The following is a 17,975-nucleotide window of genomic DNA, read 5'->3' as shown; positions in this document are numbered from 1 at the left end:
GATAGAAAAATCAACTCACCGGTTTGTCTCTGTGTGTGCAAAACTGCTACCACGCACAGATTTCTCACGACGACCCACACACTTCTCAAAGCATGGGTTGGTCTGCTGTGTAGAAATGAACTTTTCAGGTTCAACCTGCTCTCTCTCTCTCTGTGTGTGTGTGTGCCGTCACAGTAAGTTCTCTCTTTATGTCTACCGCTCACTCACTCGCTTTGGCTCCCTGACTATTTAACCTCTGTAAAGTCCGGCAGTCTCACATACTGACACACACATGCACTCTCGCTCTCTCTCCTCGCTCCACCAAAGGACTTCCCGGCTGACACAGGTTGCCCTGGTAACGTGTAGACTGTGTTAAAAGGCCAGGCTCACTTTTGGCTGCCTTCACTAAAGAGAGTTTGAATAGGCAGTCAGCCTTTTGTGACTTTGAGGTGATATTTCACAGCACGGGGTTAGAGTCTAGTGAATCATCCACCTTCAAAATGCTCGAGCTCTTGTCGTCCTCTGTTCGGTTCTGTCCTGCATTTCAACACCGCTGGGTTTCTTCAGATCGCTTGTTCTGTGCGTCTGGCCATACATGGCCAATAACCAGGAGAACAGAATTCCTTTATATGAAAAAAGTCCTGACTGTATAAATTCTTGGATTGAATCAGGGAATGGACACATAAACACTGTAGCTGTGACCATAAACTGAGCCGGATTGTCTTTTGTCCAGATTTAAACACAAACTACCGACAGATTCTGAATTCAAATTCATATTTAACATTTCTTAGTTTGCATTACTAAAAAAGGTACTTCCGTATTAACTTTATTACTTGCAAATCTGCACGTCTCATAGTTTAAAGCATGTCAGAGATTGTTTATTTGCCCATAAGTGAATGAATGAATGATGTCAATGTGCAAGTATGGCTTAATCTTTCGACTTTTTCATTGTATAAATAAGTGTACAGACGTGTGTTCAGTTCTCAGAAACAGTGTGATAAGAAGTGATAATGTCATACTCTGCATGACACAGCGGTAGATTATTTCAATTTTGTGGTCTTTGGTACAGTCGACCAGAAATAGTATGATGATGATAAAAAATCATTAAAACATTATTTGAAACATACTTTATGACTGACTTCCCCGCCCCTGTGAGTGTCAGACAGTTTTGGACTGTCCAAACAACCTCAACACACATTTAAATACCAGGTTGCTAGAAAGCAGTTGTCCAGGATTCTTGGAAATCAAACATGAATGTTTCATCCGTTTTTCTAATATTGCAATGTTTTGTCCTGGACTGTAATATAATAAAATCCTGCGTGTTGATTTCTTCACAAAGGCTCAAAACATGGCTCAGCTATTGCAGAAGGGTGTCATTTCATTCTTGATTTGAGTGAATGCAGTTTTCTCAACTTTATATCAATCTTGTTTTATAATCCATCCAGCTAGTCTTTGACAAGTGAAGAGTTCAATTGCAAAAACATATAAACATTTCCGTAAATCGTGTTTTTTTTATTGTGCATTCCATATCGATCATACTGCAGTTGGATTGTTTTCATTAAGTAATAAACGAATAAATAATACAATTAAACGCCATAATCTGCTTTGGCAAATAAACTCTTCAAGTAGTAATTGATCTACTAAAATGTATTAGTAAAAGTATATCGTGATTTACAGAGCAATTTGTAAATAGTACAATGAGCCTGCAACCTTTCAGTTACCGGCCCAGATTTTCTCTTTCTTGTTTTCTTATTTGTATGTGCATAAATAGTGAAGATTCCTAACTATCCAAGGAACTTCCCCATGCATGTGTGGCAATTTCCAGTAGTCTGTCCAGCACCAGTAGATGTTGGGGAGGCAGTTAGTACTTAATTATTCAGTGGTTTGGCTTGGCAGTGCAAACCATTCTTAAACGGTTTAATCTTACAGCGCGTGTTTGTGTGTTAGGCAAACCAGACTATCACAAGAACAGAAGATGATATAAAACAGAACGACACACTGTGACAATGTGAGATGACCAAATAAGAGCGGAGAGGAACAGAGCAACATTCTTCTTGTTAATGAAAATCAACATGATGTTGTCAAAGTCGCAGGTTTATCTGAATCCCGGCTAACTACCGCAGAAATGACACACAGCATGACTCAGGATTGCATAAGAGGAAATATGGTTCACCACAGTGATAAACATTTACCCTGAACCAGCGGTCATACAGTAGGTCTGTTAAAACACTCAAGAGTAAAGCAGTTTACTTGAACATTTAAATACTCTAGAAAGTCTTCAAACTACTGCGCCTCCAAAAGATGTGTATAAATGACAATCCAGACGATGACAAAAATGACTTTTATTTATCTAAAGAAATAACGCAAGCAATGACAGTGAGAGCGTTGTTTACTGTGGGGACAAACACATCCTGGTTACCATAGCAACCCGTGCATCTTTAAGGGGGGAAAACAAATATCTAAAAGATATCTAAATCAAACAAAGCATTTCAAAAACTTGATTCAGATTTTCATTGTGGCATTCAGAAGTTACATAATGCTTTATAACTGACATATCTGCTTTGTTCTGTCTCTCACATCACCATTAAATAATTGTTCCTCAAATCCATGTCAATGATTTGTTTTATTTGTTAAGTAGTCGTGTTGCATAAAAGGGATTATGTTGAGCCAACAGTGGGCGGAGCCTCCTCACAGTCCCAATCAATAAATGAATGGGTCTTCCTGTCCGGAATGACAATCACAGAGGAATCTAGCGGATCAGGCTCAACAGCCACTCGTGGTAAAGAAATGCAGTCAAGGAAATATCCTGACAGCAAAGTAAAGCCTCACAACGGTAGAAACACTGGATATTTTCTATACAGTAGGTCTCTCGCTGTCTCTACAAACCACGAATGAAAGCTGATCGATATTTTCTCAAATAATCACATACATATCTTTACTTTGAAAACAAACAAGAGAAAGAGAACGAGAACGAGACGAAGAGTAGAGAGAGAAGTTTGAGACTGGTACTTACTGTGAGAAGTTTCCCAGGAATGGAAAAAACAGAGAGAGAGACAGAGAGAGAGAGAGAGAGAGAGAGAGAATAACAGCTAGAGGGGCGTTTGCAATTTACTCTCACTCAGCCTGCATGTGTGTGTGCGTGTGCGTGCGTGTGTGTGTTCATGTGTGTGTTTGTGTGCGTGCGTGCGTGCATGTATTTGTGTGCGTGCGTGCGTGTGTGTGTGTGTGCGTGTGTGTGTGTGTGTGTGTGTGTGTGTGTGTGTGTGCGTGTCTTATTCTTGTGTGTAATACACTGTTCTGGGCAGAATCATACAAGAAACTTTCAATGCCTAACAAGTCCAAAGCTCTGTAATAGTTTCCATCCTAAACACACACACACACACACACTTTTATACATGCACACACACGAACAGCTGGAAATAATAGAAATGTCCATGCAGGCAGAGGAGAAACACCCTCTTGTGTTTGAAAATGACACACAGAACGGCCAGTTTGATCTGAAATATGTTAGTCCATTGTTTACTGGAGGGCACAAATCTCTCTCTTTCTTTCTCTCTTTGACAGCAATGCACAGCTTTCTCATTTCTAAATGTGTAATTGCAGCCTGCGGCATCAGGTCTTATTTGATTATACAGTCAGTGAGTGATCTTACATCAATGATGTCATTCTAAAAACAAAACATGTCAAATCTGTCATTGAAAATATTTTTAAGACACGCACACACAGACGCTATTTCCATTGGCTGTGAGGTTAAGTGGCCACTTACGTCCAATGAATGTGTGTAGATGATTTCCAGATAGCTAAGAGCCCAGCAGCACATATACTGCATTACACAAAACCCTCTATTTGATTGTTTTGCAGAGGACATGGCTTTGATTTAATAGGGAAGTTCAGAAACTTGACATCATTTCAATCCGAACCCTTGTGAGAACTTTAGCGATCAAGGTGAAAGGGAAGCAAAAGCACCACACATGCACAGTAAATATAGTCAAAATTGTCCATGAGTCTAGTTGAAATGTCTTTTGAAGCCATGGTAGCGTTGTAGGAGGAACAGACTGAAATGTAAGTCCTTATTCACTAGGCTGTAATAAACACTCACGTTTTATAATATAAAGAAAAGTCGCTTCTATTCTATTCTATAACCCCCATTTAGTAAATAAGCAGTACCTTTACAGTAAATATCCCCTTTATGTACACAGAAAGTCTTATGTTAATAACATTTTAACTGTGGTTAAACTTTTAGAAAGTGGCAGCATCAAATGAAAGTGATCCAAGATGAATAACTGCAACCTACAGAGGAACTATTGTTACATATACAAATCAAAAGCACTTACCAGAGAGAAGCGTTTGAGAAGCCTGCGATATAAGAGGACGATTCCTTTATCAAGCAAAGCTACACTTACAGTAAATATAATCTTTAGATTGCTCTCTCTTTTCTCCTGCTTACTCTCAAATCTGTTCTGTTACCCTGCTTTATTTCAATGGCTTAGTAAATCCAGCCTCTCTCTCCTTCTCCTTAGTCTCTGTTCTGCCATCCAAAATAAATATTTAACAGTCAGATTACGTGATCAACAGGCAAAGGTCACGTCCCACTCTCCAACTCGCCTCCCTCCTCCAAGTGTTTCTTAAGAATTGCCCTCGGCTCATAACTTACAGTATCTGCTGTGTTACTGTCATTTAATGCTGCTGACCACGTCTACAGTGACTAGCCTGGAACAAAACAGGTGATGTAATGATTTACCACACTACAGTTTTGTGTTGCACTTAAAGCCCTTTGTTGCTCGTGAATTCTCTTTAGTTTGGTCACTGTAGAAATCGCTATTTGTGCCTTTAAGTGCATCAAATAACCTTAAATGTGACTAGACAATAGCAACTGCTTTTCTTGAGATATACTGTAAAAGAAATAAGATGTAGACTACATTTCATTTTAATGTTATGTCTTTATCACATTTATGAGCTGTTTATGTACTAGTATCAGATGGAATACTGACACCTAACGGGCATGTTTTGTACTGCAGTGTGACAAGCATTAAAACCCCTGGAAGGTGACATAAATAAATCAATAAGTTTTTGTTGTGATATACTTTGATTTATGTGTCCGAGGAACCATTGTCAACTATCATCCATTAGGAAAACTTCTCTCACATGGATTAAATACTTGATAGTATATCATCTCTGTTATCCGAACTGATGGATTATTAAACTGTCAGCAGTGATACACAAATATTGTAGCTGCAAGTAAAACCTTGTTTTACTTAACTGTAAAACATATGTTACGTTTCTGAAATTGTATTTCTAAACACAACATGCTTGGCAGTTTGAGGCTTCCATGTCGATTATGGGCTCAAAATGTTGACTTAAAAAGAGCTACAATAGATACTGATGGCTAGACGACAGGTCATACTGTAGGCTCTCTACAACAGCAGAAAGCTGGCTTCAATGTTGTGGTTGATCAGTGAATGTGCACTTTCATCCCACAGTACAACATATGGTGACGCAAGTTCAAAACACAAATACCAACATTTTATAAATTCACATTCTTGGAACGTCTGAAATTTCCTGAGATTTTGTGAATTTCAGATATGCAGTAAAAAAATGCGTCTGCGGCAGTAAAAAAATGAATCTGCGGCAAATTGTACAATAATTCATTAGCAGATAATGCACCCTTTGGGCCCCAGATATATACAGTATGTGTTGAATCAAACATGTGACCAATGAACCACTATTTTAAACAGGGAGCACATAATTGAATGTGCTGATGAAATTAAATTAAAGTAATATGCAGCATGCATTCTATCAGGCCATACATTATGTCCGTGGTTTTAGGTGTAAATGGTCATTGGATAAAAAAATTCTTGACAATAGATCAAAACGAGTTTGTGCTCGAGGGGTTCAATCAAATACAGTGTTTTAAAATACTGGAGCACCTCAAGGATGTGTCCTGTCACCCCTGCTTTTTTCTGTCTATGCAAATGGCATACAAATTCAGAGTGCGAGTTGTAAATTATAAGAATGTGCTGATGACATGGCACTTGTTGCTCTTTTATGGAAAGACTGTGTGTAGAGTATGTAGAGCAGGTTCAATTTTGGAAAAATGGTGTGAAGTGATCTCCTTATTGATAAATGTTGGTAAGAGAAAAGAATGCATTTTAATCATCCTTAACAGAAATAACATTTTGTGATCAACCTGTAGAAATTGTGAAGACCTTTGTTGGGAACATTAATCGACTGCAAATTAAAATGTTCTGATCATGTGGATCCTATTTGTGGGAAAACAAATCAGAGGTTATTTCTGCGAAGGAAACTAAGAGCATTTTCTGTAAGTCTTGTGGTGTTGCAGCTAGTTTAAAGTAGCTTAATTGAGAGTGTTTTAGGGTATAATATAACTGTATGGTTTGGTAAAATAACATCTGTGAATAAAGCTAAATGAAATAGAATTATCAGGACAGAAGGTAAAATTATAGGTTCTTAACAAAAGTCAGTTGATCCGTTATACGGGATGGCTGTTAAGAGGAAAGCTTTGGCAATAACTAGAGATATAACACACCTCTGAATCATGCTTTTCAATTTCTTCCGTCTCATCATCTTTATAGAACACAGAAAGCAACCAAAGCAATGTAAAAACAAACATTTGTACCAGGAGGTCTTTTAAATAAGGGTTAGGATGTGAATGTTTTATTATATTGAGGTGGATGCTGTGTATTGTATTGTTGATTGTATAGCGAGACCAAATATCAATTTTCAGCCAAGGCTGGATAATAAAGTACAAACTAAACTAAACATATAGGTTAAAAAATTGAAAAACAATGGTCTTGCCATATTGAGTAGTACAGGAACTTTCAAACTGTTCGGCCTTTGTTTATACATTGATGTCCTCAGTCTCATTTTTATAAGCCCAAATTTTGATAATGACCTTTAGCATTAGGCAGGAGGTCATGGAGACACAGCTTATACCCCCAGACTAAACACAAATCGCATCAAAACAGTGCCATTGTTTTGTATCAAGACGCACACCAGTAATGTGTCTAAGGAAAATGTATAGAAGCTTAAATGTTAAACTTAAATTTAACAAAGGAACTCCTGGCTTCACCTAAACCCTGTCTGGGAATCCCTTGTTATATTCTCAAACTGAAATACTAGTGTTCAAGGGGTAAACTATTTCACAGCTTCTGTCCCACTGACACGCTTGTTACCAGAGGTGTTAAGTAACTGAGTGTCCTGACGTGTCACCCTCCCATCTGCTCTCACACCTTTCCATTTGTCACTGTCCTGCTGATTCAACGTTTTTGATCAGTTTAAGCGGTCAAAATGATGTGTCTATACATTGCTCTCTGAAACTGCAAAAGAAGAAATCTATATAGTAAAGACTTACTGGAGAACGATAACTGGGAATAATTACAGAAATGCGTAAGACTGACAAGCATATATGTATCTGAAGTAAACATCAAACAGGATGCATACATTTAATAGGGATGAGTCATACAGTTGAAATGCTATTAAAAGCATTTGTTCCCTACCGATTTTAAATATCTAACTGATGAAAAAGATACTCTGCCTTTGCCTTTCAATTAAAACCACTGATAAGTGAAACTTACAGCTAAACACAACGCTCATCCTGCCAGCATAATGCCATTACAAAAATGTATAACATGTTGATGCAAATGCATTTTGATATTATAAATATTTAGAGAATTTTGGTTAAAATTATGAGTTAAATTTTGTCCATTATTATTTCAGATTTTTCACCAAAAATGATGACTGGAAATTGTTTAAAAGTGTGACAACTAGACCACGGTTTTCCCATGTTGTTGAGATTATATTTATTATATTATATACATGTTTTTATTTCAAAATCTTTTGATGAACATAGCAGCATGCTTATAAACAGCTGCGGAAAAAAGTAAGAGACCATTTCAAAGACCATTTTCAGCTTTCTGAATTTACAATTCATAGGTTTGTGTTAAGGAAATAATTATTAGTTACATTTAGTCATTTAGCATATTTTTGCTTTAGTCTGTGAACTATAGTTCACTAGTTAAATGAAAACTGTCGAAACAGATCGAAATAATGGAAAAGATGCTCTGTATTTTGTCAGACCTCAAATATTGATAAGAAAACAAGATAATGCCTTTAAGCAATGCAACAGTAATAACAGAAAAGTTACAACATTATTTATTTTACATCATAATTTTTCGTGTGTGATAACCTTTCTATCACACTTTCATGTGTCATTCATTGCTGTTGGACTTTTTGTCACTCCTGAGGTTTGATTTGATTGAAATTCAACAGACACTGGACTAGAATGGTCACAATACATCTAGAAATGCTGACTCGATGACATTTTGGAATGGTCTCTTAATGTTTTTCATGGCTCTCTTGTACTATAACTGATAGATTCATATGTATTCATTTAGCAGACAACTAAAAGCAGAAAATTCAAACATGAATACTTGTTTTTATGATGTACTGTATTTAAATATCAGATAGAGTGTCAGTGTGTTGATTATTCAAGCGTGCAAAGATAAAACCCTTGCTGTTTATCCCTTTTCTTTTAAGAAAACTCCAAGGTGAATTTAAATGGGCTGTGATGTAACAATACATTATACTTTGAACACCACATAAGCTGCGCAGATCAAATCACAAACAGTTTACGAAAGATTGTAGGCTTCATATAGTGCTGACATGCCTTGGGTACTGAGTTATAATGTAAGTTGCTGAACACAAATGGGTGTGATGGTAGCGCTGACAGATGGTAGACTGATACTTGACAGTCTGCTCTGTGGTCCACATGGTGTCAAAAGCTCCCTCTACACTCACAAACCTGCATTTGTCACCTTTCCTTTTGTTTAGACCCTAAATCTAGCAAAGACACTGTCTGGTCCCAACCCCTTTCAAAGGCAAAATTACACAATTTACCCATATCAGTATTGTCCAAGTCCCTTTGGTCTAGATTAAACAGAAACGGATATCATACCTTTATTGGTGACCCACACACACAGAATTTCCGGGTCTATATCTAGAAATATCCGTCAAGGTGAGTATGTGTCCAAACATGGCCAATAAAACTCCAAAGTAAAAAGATCATAATTACAGCAGTAATATTTGTACATGTATTAATGAAAAGTAGAAAAAATATGTATTTGTTCATATATTTGATCCGTATATATATAATATATATATGTGTCTTGTCATGCTGTCAGTCTTTCACAATGCTGTTGGATGATGGTTTCATTTTGTCCAAATTCAACAGACCCTGGATGGAATGGCCACAATTTCTCTAAAAATGCTGAATAAGTGAACAATCGGAATGTATCAGTGGCTGTATATACTTTTCTTTCCCCATTTGTATATTTGCATTATTGTATCCACTTCTTACTTGTTTAGACTTTTATACTTATTTTTATACGTACTTTAATACTTGTTTAGACTTTTATACTTATTGTCTGCTATAGAAATTACTTGTAAAAATGTAAATATTTGTATTTTATTTTGGAAAAGATACGATTGTTTTAAAAAACACGTTTATCTTGAATAAATATGGTTCATTTTTTTACATTTAACCCCCTCTCTCTCTCTCTCTCTCTCTCTCTCTCTCTCTCTCTCTCTCTCTCTTCTCTCAACAGGTAGTAGTCTGGTTGAAACTGGTAACTTTGTATAAGCACCTATTGCACTATTGCACTTTGTATGACATATCGCTTATTGCTCCCCGAACTCTCTGTCAGTCGCTTTGGATAAAAGCCTCTGCTAAATGACAAAATGTAAATGTAACGTTGAAAAAGACAGACCTCACCACACACGGGTTAATAGGTATAAAAAGAAGGGCAAATTCTCCATAAGGAACCCGTTTGTACAAAGCAAAGTTCACACCCGTGGGGTGACAAAAGTGGGCGAGCACCTTTTGGCACATCGGCGCAAGACCACCGGTGGATGTGAGCTCTCATTTGCATAAACCAGAGACTTAAATTCAGTAGTGACAAGCACGTAGGAAGTTACTTGACGAAGACTTTGCTGAGAGGAAACTTACACCGGATGGCGTATTACTAGAACAACCTCAGAATACAGACATGGAGGCAAGGAAGTTGTTCGCCAGTTTTAGTTTAGTCGTCGTTGCGCTCTGCGCAGCGAGTGGCACAACCATGAAATATTACACAGACGAGGAAGCCCCACTTGGAACATTTATTGGCAACTTATCGCTGGACCTGAAAATGAACGCATCCGAACAGCAGATCACCGTCTTCCGTTTCATGCAGGAGGAGAAGTCGTCTTTGTTCCACATGGGTGAAGAGGACGGGTGTTTGACGGTGGGAGCTCGCGTGGATCGAGAAAGTCTCTGCCATCGGTCTCCGCTGTGCCTCATCAACTTTGACGTTGTGGTCGTGTCGAAAGAAAAGTTTAATCTTATTCACGTTGAGGTTCAGGTGGGAGACATCAACGACCACTCCCCTCGCTTCCCCCGTAACGAGATACAGCTCGAGATTGCCGAAAACGTACCCGTGGGCACAAAGTTCCCGTTGGAAGCGGCAAAAGACCTGGATGTGGGAAACAACTGTGTCCAAGAGTACCATTTATTTCAAAACACCCATTTTATTATCGAGACAGAGAGAGAGGACGGCATCGCATACCCTAAACTCGTCTTGGTTGAAGATCTCGACAGTGATGCTGAAGACACGTACACTCTTAAAGTGATGGCGAGTGACGGCGGACGTCCTCCGAAGCTTGGCTCGGTGATGGTCCGTGTAAACGTTTTAGATTCGAACGACAACAGCCCTCAGTTCGACCTCAAGTCCCCTAAAGTTGAGCTTCACGAGGACGCACCGGTCGGCTATCTTCTCCTCAAACTCTACGCGTCAGATCCCGACCATGGCGCGAACGGTGAAGTGCGTTATGGTTTTATGGAAGGAGTCGCCGATGAAATCAAGGACACCTTTGCTATTGACTCGTTCACGGGTGCGGTGACTCTTAAATCACCGCTAGACTACGAAACCAGAAAATCCTACGAGCTGAATGTGCAAGCATACGATTTAGGTGTCAACTCCGTTCCGTCCACCTCTAAAGTCACCGTTGAAATTGTGGATGTCAATGACAATGCTCCCGAAATCCACATTAAACCGATGGCATCCGCGAGCGAGGGCGTGGCGCACATCACGGAAGCCGCAGCGGTGGAAAGTTTCGTGGCTCTCATCAGCACCACGGACAGAGACTCCGGAGCCAACGGAGACATGCGCGTGAGTCTGAGCGGACACGAGCATTTTAAACTCAAGCAGGCTTACGGCGACACATTTATGATCGTCACGACATCTGCTTTGGACAGAGAAAAGATTCCTGAGTACAATATGACTGTAGTTGCCGAAGATTTAGGGGATCCCCCTTTTATCACATCGAGGCAATACACCATCAGGGTAAGCGACGAAAACGACAACGCACCGCTGTTCAGTAAACCAGTTTATGAAATTTCCTTCATGGAAAATAAAGAACCAGGTTCTTATATTGCAACTTTAGTCGCACGTGATTTAGATGACGGTGCAAATGGACAAGTAACATACAAACTTATTGATAACGATGTCGACGGTGCTCCCCTAAGCTCTTACGTTTCAGTACACCCCATTTCTGGATCTTTGTACACACTACAGTCTTTGGATTACGAATATCTGAAGCAAATCCAAGTGGGTATTGAGGCTAGTGATGGAGGCTCGACTCCGCGGTCCAGCACCGCGATAGTAAAAGTCAAAGTAGTGGATGAAAATGACAATGCTCCTTTTATTACTCACCCTGTTTTGATCAATGACTCTGCGGATGTGCCTCTGTCCCACAATGCTCCTGCCGGTTACGTCGCGGTCACGGTCAAAGCCCACGACCTGGACGACGGTGTGAACAGCAAGCTTTCTTTCAGCCTGCTAGAAGACAACGAAAGGATGTTTTTCATAAACAAAACTACAGGTGTGATTGCATTGAAACACAGTCTAAGCCACAAACAAGGGGACTCTTTGGAGATTAAGGTGATGGTCACCGATGGAGGGAGGACACCTTTTTCGTGCACCGCCACTTTACGCTTTGTGGTCACAGACGAAGAGCTGTTCGATGAACATTTGGTCGTGTCTTTTGAAATGACGGATGTTGAAAAAAGCGAGGAACAGAAGACAAACCTCGAAGCTTCCTTCATTATTATCATTCTTCTCGGGGCCGGTTGCGCCTTTTTGTTAGTTGCTATTATCGCGGTCGCATTCTCACGCAGACGCGGCCACAGAGAGACTTACTTTAGGAAGAATGATGGATTACAGAGCGCCTTTGTGAGATCTCCGGTCTCAGCAAACAGCACAGACTCATCTGATTCCGGCAGTTGCCATGAATCTGGTGCTACGGTCAGCGAGCAGTTGACTTCTACAAGAGATGATTCATCTTATGAGGAGCAAAGTCAAGATTCAGACAGCAAGGTAGGTTTCTTGTTGATGTTATACTTACTCTTGGTGATATCGTTCATGTGTGATCTTATTTCTAACAATTTTTGCCCATACAGCTGTTCCGGCCCCTCCTAAAGAGGACCAATTTAGATTCTGTTGCCATGTGGCAAGATGACAGACAAAGCCATCACATAAGGTTTGTTGTATGCAAATATTTATATTGTTTGTTGAAATAAACTCACAAAAGCCTGTTTAAATGCAACGACATCTGGTCATGACTACGACAGTCTGATTTTAACATTCTTTTCAAAGCAGGATTACTCCCATCGATCAAACAAGCATGAAGGACAGTGGGAAAGGTGATAGTGACACACAAGAAAGTGTCTCCAGCGGTGATGCGGACCAGAGAATTTCTAGCAGCGAACATCGGAGAGCTATGAGTAAGTGTTTATTATGAGAACGCTGGCTAAATTCTAGACAGTAAAACATGAATAAATTGGTTTATGCATTTTATCTTAAGTTCATCTATGTGTATCTACAACGCTGCCATAGATTCATTTTCCAAATGCTTAATTTCAGATTCAGTTTATTCAGCAGCAATGGGTGGAATGTGCCAGGCAGCAAAGGAGATTTCAACAACACACAGCTCCAATGTTGCCAACAGCAGCTACAAAATAGCGTACCGGACATCAATGTGCAACTACCATTCAGCCAATCAACATGTATCAACCTGGAGAAACTATGACTACATCCCCGCAGCCCTACCCAGAGCATCCGAACAATTTCAAGACCCTGCGTGTCACAGAATTGGGACCCTTTACCATCACAACCCCTTTTCATATATGGGAAGAGCACCACAAATTACTTCAGAGGTCAAATCACCTGTGACCACTTTTTAAAGACTATCACATTCCCAAAGGAGCAACTGTACATAAAGCCTAAGAGAAGCGTTACCCAGTTATTTTTGAAGGATTTTTTTCACATCCACCAGTGGTCTTGTGCCGATGTACCAAAAGGAACTGTTAAAATGGTTAATATATTTATGTTTGTGGATTTCACGTTTGTAAATAAAAATACTTTTTATCACAGGTTGCAATACTCGCATATTTGAACATCTTAGGTTGTCTTAGTGTAAGGACCAAGGCTTAGGTGGTTTTAAACATTTTTGTACACAAAGTAACATTTTCAGCAAAACTATTCCTCCGCCAGCATCAGTGCGGTCAATACAGATTTGCCATTTAACAGGACACTCAAAGTCCTAGTTCATTACATATGAAAATAGCCTAGCCTTAAGGACTGTTAATTAAAAGTTAACAATCACGTGAGATTTCATTTCACCATAAAATATGCATTTCAGTAAACAATAGGATAATTCCAAAATAGAGTTTCATCATTTAGACATGCTAGTCATTTATTGCCTGTTTGACTACTACGAACTGTTATTACACATTGGCTGGCAATAAAAGTCAATGTGACCAACAGTTTCGGTTACCAACACTTCATCATCCTTATGTCGAAGGAAGTCGCAGGTTTAAAATGACAATTAGTATTTTTTGGTAAACTGTTCCTTTGGCTAGTTACAGCAAACCACTGAGCTGTCACAAGAATAACTAGTTATACCACATTTTGGACAAAAACATTGGCAATACATATAACATTTTATATTAATTTGTGACAATTGAGTGGGGTAAAGTAAAGCAGAAAGACAGATCTTTTTTTAATTGTTTTATTTGCTTGCAACAGAAACCACACAATTTCGCTCAATAGAGGGCAACAAATATTCAATCCAGCTTTTTGGAAGCCTTCTCTTTCAGCTTTCTTTTGTGTAGCATAAGGTCGATGTAAAGAGCATGATCAAGAACAGTAGAAGCGCAGATAATTCCTCCATGAACAGCGCCAGCGTAACCGCAAGAGAACACATCTTGTCCTGTGAGAGAAAGCGACAACATTAACAAAGCAGATTGCATTTGAAGTTGCACATTGCCAAAGCACGCCTACCTGTCAGGTAGAGATTTTTGACAGGTGTAGAGCTCCTGTTCTTAGCAATGTTCATAGGTTCATCTCGCTCCAAATCATGCTCCGCTGACAGCATGGCTCCACGCGGGGCTCCAAGTCCATGCATGTTTATAGGACTGACAGCATGCATCACTGCCACCTGAAGAGAATTATTGCACACATTTGCAATGTCATTTAAAGCAAGACGATCAACAGACCGATTAAAGTTGACATCAATACCTTGTCCTTCAGCTTGGGGAAGTGTTCACAGGCCCAGTCGAAGAGATTGTTGGCAAATCTCATATTGTAGTCTTCATATGCCTTGAGGTCGGATGCAGGAAGGTCCTTCCACTGCGTGAACCACTCATATTTCACAATGGAGTCAATGACCATGCATGTCTTTCCTTAAAACAAACCCCCCGCAAACCATTTAGATGTTTTTATATTTGTACGTGAAAGTAGTGTGGACGAAGGAAAGCATTTTAATGCAGCGCTTTCTAATTTTATTAAAGACTTCCAATTTTTTTTAGACCACAACATTAAAGACCCATGTGTGTATACATATTTCATGCATGCAGTTTTTTTTGCCCTTAATTTTTTAGGGCTATATCTTAACCATTTGAACAACGTGGGACTAAGTCCTACAAAAATAAGCTTTCACGAAGTCAAAAAACATTACGGTAAACCCCCGCAGCTCCTTACCTGGAAAACGCTCCTTATAATTGGGGTCTTTAGCAGAAGGGAAGGAGACGTACATCATTTGGATCCCCTCAGGCGCACTCTCTTGGGATGAGGCCAAGTACTCATCAGCCCTAAAAGAGGATATGTATATTTGTACAACATATGCCACTGTGTAAGACGGCCGAAGCAACAAGCAAACTCTTACATGGCATCAATGTCATTGTTCTTGAAGAACCGATGGTTGGTGGAGGTAATCCCAAGCTCTTCCTGTGTACCATTGAAGCCTACAAACACCTGAAAAAAGGCTTTGCCCAGCTTTAGGATCTGGAGACGCTCCATTATTGCTGTAAAGGACAAAGGACAATTATCCCTCTGAACACCGTAAACAAACCATCATACAGATAAAGGAAGTAACCTGGCTGGGCCTGGACTTCTGGAGCAAGCAGCTTTTGGAACGTATTAAAAATACCAGCGTTTGAGATTATGACCGGAGCATGAACAGCAACCTCCAAACCGCCGCTGTTAACGGTCACACCTAACACACAGAATCAAGAAACACATTTTTACCAGTAAAGGTCACTTACTAAAACTGCACTACACGCATTACTCACCACAAGCAGCGCCATTCTTTACAAGTATTTGCGAGACGGGTGCGCGAACCATCACTTTACCACCATGCCTCTGAATGAGCCCAATGATGTGGTAAGGGATTTCACTAACACCTCCTCGAGGATAAAACGCACCACGCTTGAAGTGATGAAAGAGAACCGCATTGAGCATACAGCTGGTGTTCTTAGGTGAAGTACCTAGATAGACAAGTAGTAAAGAGAACATCATCATTAGAGCAATAGAAAGACATGAAGGTGTGGGCATGTTCACTCACCGGAGAAAAAGTGGCAGAATACAGTTTGGAGATCTTTGTTATTGGTTAGGGAACTGAACACATCTGCAGTGCTCGATCGAGAGTACTTGAAGATGGGAGAGATCCAGTCAACGATTCCAGTACACAGAATTAACCGCGAAAACCATAGCGGGATTAGCTTCAGCATGCACAACATATGGATCTTCTTCGTGCAAATCTTTGTGGAAAGCAACAGACGCAATGACTTTTTATCCACAATTACCGGCATACAGAAGCAATACCAGCAAACTACTAACCTTCATAATTTGGAAGAGATTCTCAACTGCCTTTGCATCATTAGGAAACTGCTTTTTTAGATGAGACTCCATATTTCTTTTGCCGGAATAAACAGTGTACTTCTTGGACTCTTGCCCTCTTCCAATGACAACCGTGTCCACATGAGGTTCAAGTTCAACAAACTTCAGCCGGCCATCTGTGATTTGGTCCAGTGTGACTTTTAGAAGGCTGTTCTCATGAACCTGTCCAAGGTTGTGAAAACCTGGGAGAAACAAGTGACTGTTACGCTTTAAGAGAAGCAACTGGATTTAAAGTCCCTGTGAAATTGCAGATCCTTGTTATGAAACTTTGCAGTGTTTACTGTGAATAGCTCTGTGGGTCATTCGGTTTTTTAAATTGTGCCTTCAGAACAGCCAGTTAAAATCTGAAAGTGCACTTCCGCCCTCTGGTGACCATCCATCTCAATTGGTACGGCTTGGGTGGAGCATCCGTTAACTCCGCCCCTTCAACTGTAACCAGTACCCTTTTAAAGTTCAATAGCTGTTCATATACATCCAATCAAATCGCGGTGTAACAAGCCACTCCCACTATTTTCCTGAAGTCAAAACGATCGCATTCAGTTCACGGGGACTTTAAAGGCAAAGCACACGTACCCATATCAAAATCAAATCCCTTTTCATTAAAAGACTGGCAAAGCCCTCCAGCCTTATCCGTCTGTTCCAAAACCAAAACCCGTTTTCCCAGCTTGGCCAAAAGAGCCGCAGCGGTCAATCCACCTAGTCCACTACCAACGACAATGACGTCAAGGTTCGCTGGTACGTCATCCAGGCTAAATTCTGTAACACAAACGCACACGGTCACACAACATCACGACCTTTTCCAAACACAAAACAGTACGATTCTTTTTTACCTTGTTTCAACACACCATCCTTTGCTGTTCGGCTGATTTCTTGAAACCCAGGAGAGCTTTGAACATGCGTGCATAGGGAACTTCTTTTACCCACTAGATACCAGTAGGTCCCACGGGCCCAATCCACGAACCATTCAAGGAAGAGTAGAAGCCACCTCATTGCGGAAACCCTCACGACAACACAAGCGCGTAACCCTCAAAGCAGCCGCAACTAGCACCAAAGCAGGGACACGTTTAACTTCAGAACGTCCTCCAGGTGGTTTTATTCACAGCTTGATTGGTTACTTCCTGTACACATTTAATGTCATTCAAGCATCTTCATTGGGTTCACCTAGAGCGATCATTGGGTTTTAATATACGAAATTACGACATTAATAAAAATGACACATTGAACAATCAATGGGATATGGTAGAAAGTGTAGGGAAACTTAATCAAATGCAACTTAATATCGCTTAGTGCTCCCTGAACACTTTGTAAGTCACTTTGGATAAAAGCGTCTGCTAAATGACTACATGTAAATGTAACTACACGATCAGCAATAAACATTTCGGACGAGAGGGCAACGCGGTCTCTTAACGAATAAATGTCAAATGTAAGCTACAAAAAGGATCAACCCATTTGAAGTGTTTATTATAATAACACGTGAGGGTTTTTGAATTAAAGTATAAAACGACTTGATTATTGTTTTTACTCCACAGATCAGTTTAGAAATTACAAGAAACACAAAGCGATCCTAGACGACAACAATGATAAAAGCATCTAAAATGAATACTGAGAAAACGAGGCATTGATCATTATTTAAACAAAAATCCTACTTTAAAGGCTACTTTATAAAAGGCGACATTAGCCCACTAATTTTTGAATACTAATGCT

The 17,975-nt window shown here is 39.8% G+C and overlaps 3 protein-coding genes across 19 annotated transcripts in view; 1 reads left to right on the top strand and 2 right to left on the bottom strand.

The window, feature by feature from the left end:
- Positions 1-4,563, bottom strand: part of sorbs3 (sorbin and SH3 domain containing 3) — a 32,498-nt gene extending 27,935 nt beyond the window's left edge. For 4 of the 15 annotated variants that reach the window (XM_079468424.1, XM_079468421.1, XM_079468411.1 and 1 more), the window contains exon 1: positions 4,314-4,512. The gene's annotated coding sequence lies outside the window, so the exon portion shown is untranslated. Of the gene's footprint in view, positions 1-19; positions 303-4,313 lie in introns of those variants that run through there. The other 11 variants (XM_079468413.1, XM_079468416.1, XM_079468419.1 and 8 more) reach the window with 9 other exon arrangements.
- Positions 4,564-4,602: 39 nt separating this feature from the next.
- On the top strand, positions 4,603-13,468 carry LOC306900127 (protocadherin-8-like). Of its 2 annotated transcripts, none has more exons than XM_079466846.1 (5): positions 4,603-4,703; positions 9,603-12,410; positions 12,494-12,573; positions 12,693-12,817; positions 12,957-13,464. In XM_079466846.1, the coding sequence occupies exons 2-5, from the start codon at positions 10,044-10,046 to the stop codon at positions 13,274-13,276; spliced, it is 2,892 nt and encodes a 963-aa protein (XP_079322972.1). In that variant the 5' UTR covers positions 4,603-4,703; positions 9,603-10,043; the 3' UTR covers positions 13,277-13,464. The 2 variants fall into 2 exon arrangements, with proteins under 2 accessions (XP_079322972.1, XP_079322971.1); XM_079466845.1 differs by having other exon boundaries at positions 4,632-4,703; positions 12,690-12,817; positions 12,957-13,468.
- A 598-nt stretch (positions 13,469-14,066) lies between these two features.
- Positions 14,067-17,471, bottom strand: LOC306900112 (inactive all-trans-retinol 13,14-reductase-like). 2 transcript variants are annotated; one of them, XM_079466826.1, is made up of 11 exons: positions 17,102-17,471; positions 16,845-17,027; positions 16,212-16,453; positions 15,937-16,132; positions 15,665-15,859; positions 15,469-15,588; positions 15,259-15,397; positions 15,075-15,184; positions 14,613-14,776; positions 14,376-14,532; positions 14,067-14,304 (listed from the first exon to the last, which is right to left on the bottom strand). In XM_079466826.1, the coding sequence occupies exons 1-11, from the start codon at positions 17,259-17,261 to the stop codon at positions 14,159-14,161; spliced, it is 1,812 nt and encodes a 603-aa protein (XP_079322952.1). In that variant the 5' UTR covers positions 17,262-17,471; the 3' UTR covers positions 14,067-14,158. The 2 variants fall into 2 exon arrangements, with proteins under 2 accessions (XP_079322952.1, XP_079322953.1); XM_079466827.1 differs by having other exon boundaries at positions 14,068-14,304; positions 17,117-17,337.
- Between the last annotated feature and the right edge of the window lie 504 nt (positions 17,472-17,975).

This window comes from Barbatula barbatula, assembly GCF_947034865.1.
Source record: "Barbatula barbatula genome assembly, chromosome: 11".
NCBI classification, from domain to species: domain Eukaryota; kingdom Metazoa; phylum Chordata; class Actinopteri; order Cypriniformes; family Nemacheilidae; genus Barbatula; species Barbatula barbatula.
Note: the sequence above shows the minus strand (reverse complement) of the source record. Positions and strands in the feature narration are given on the sequence as shown.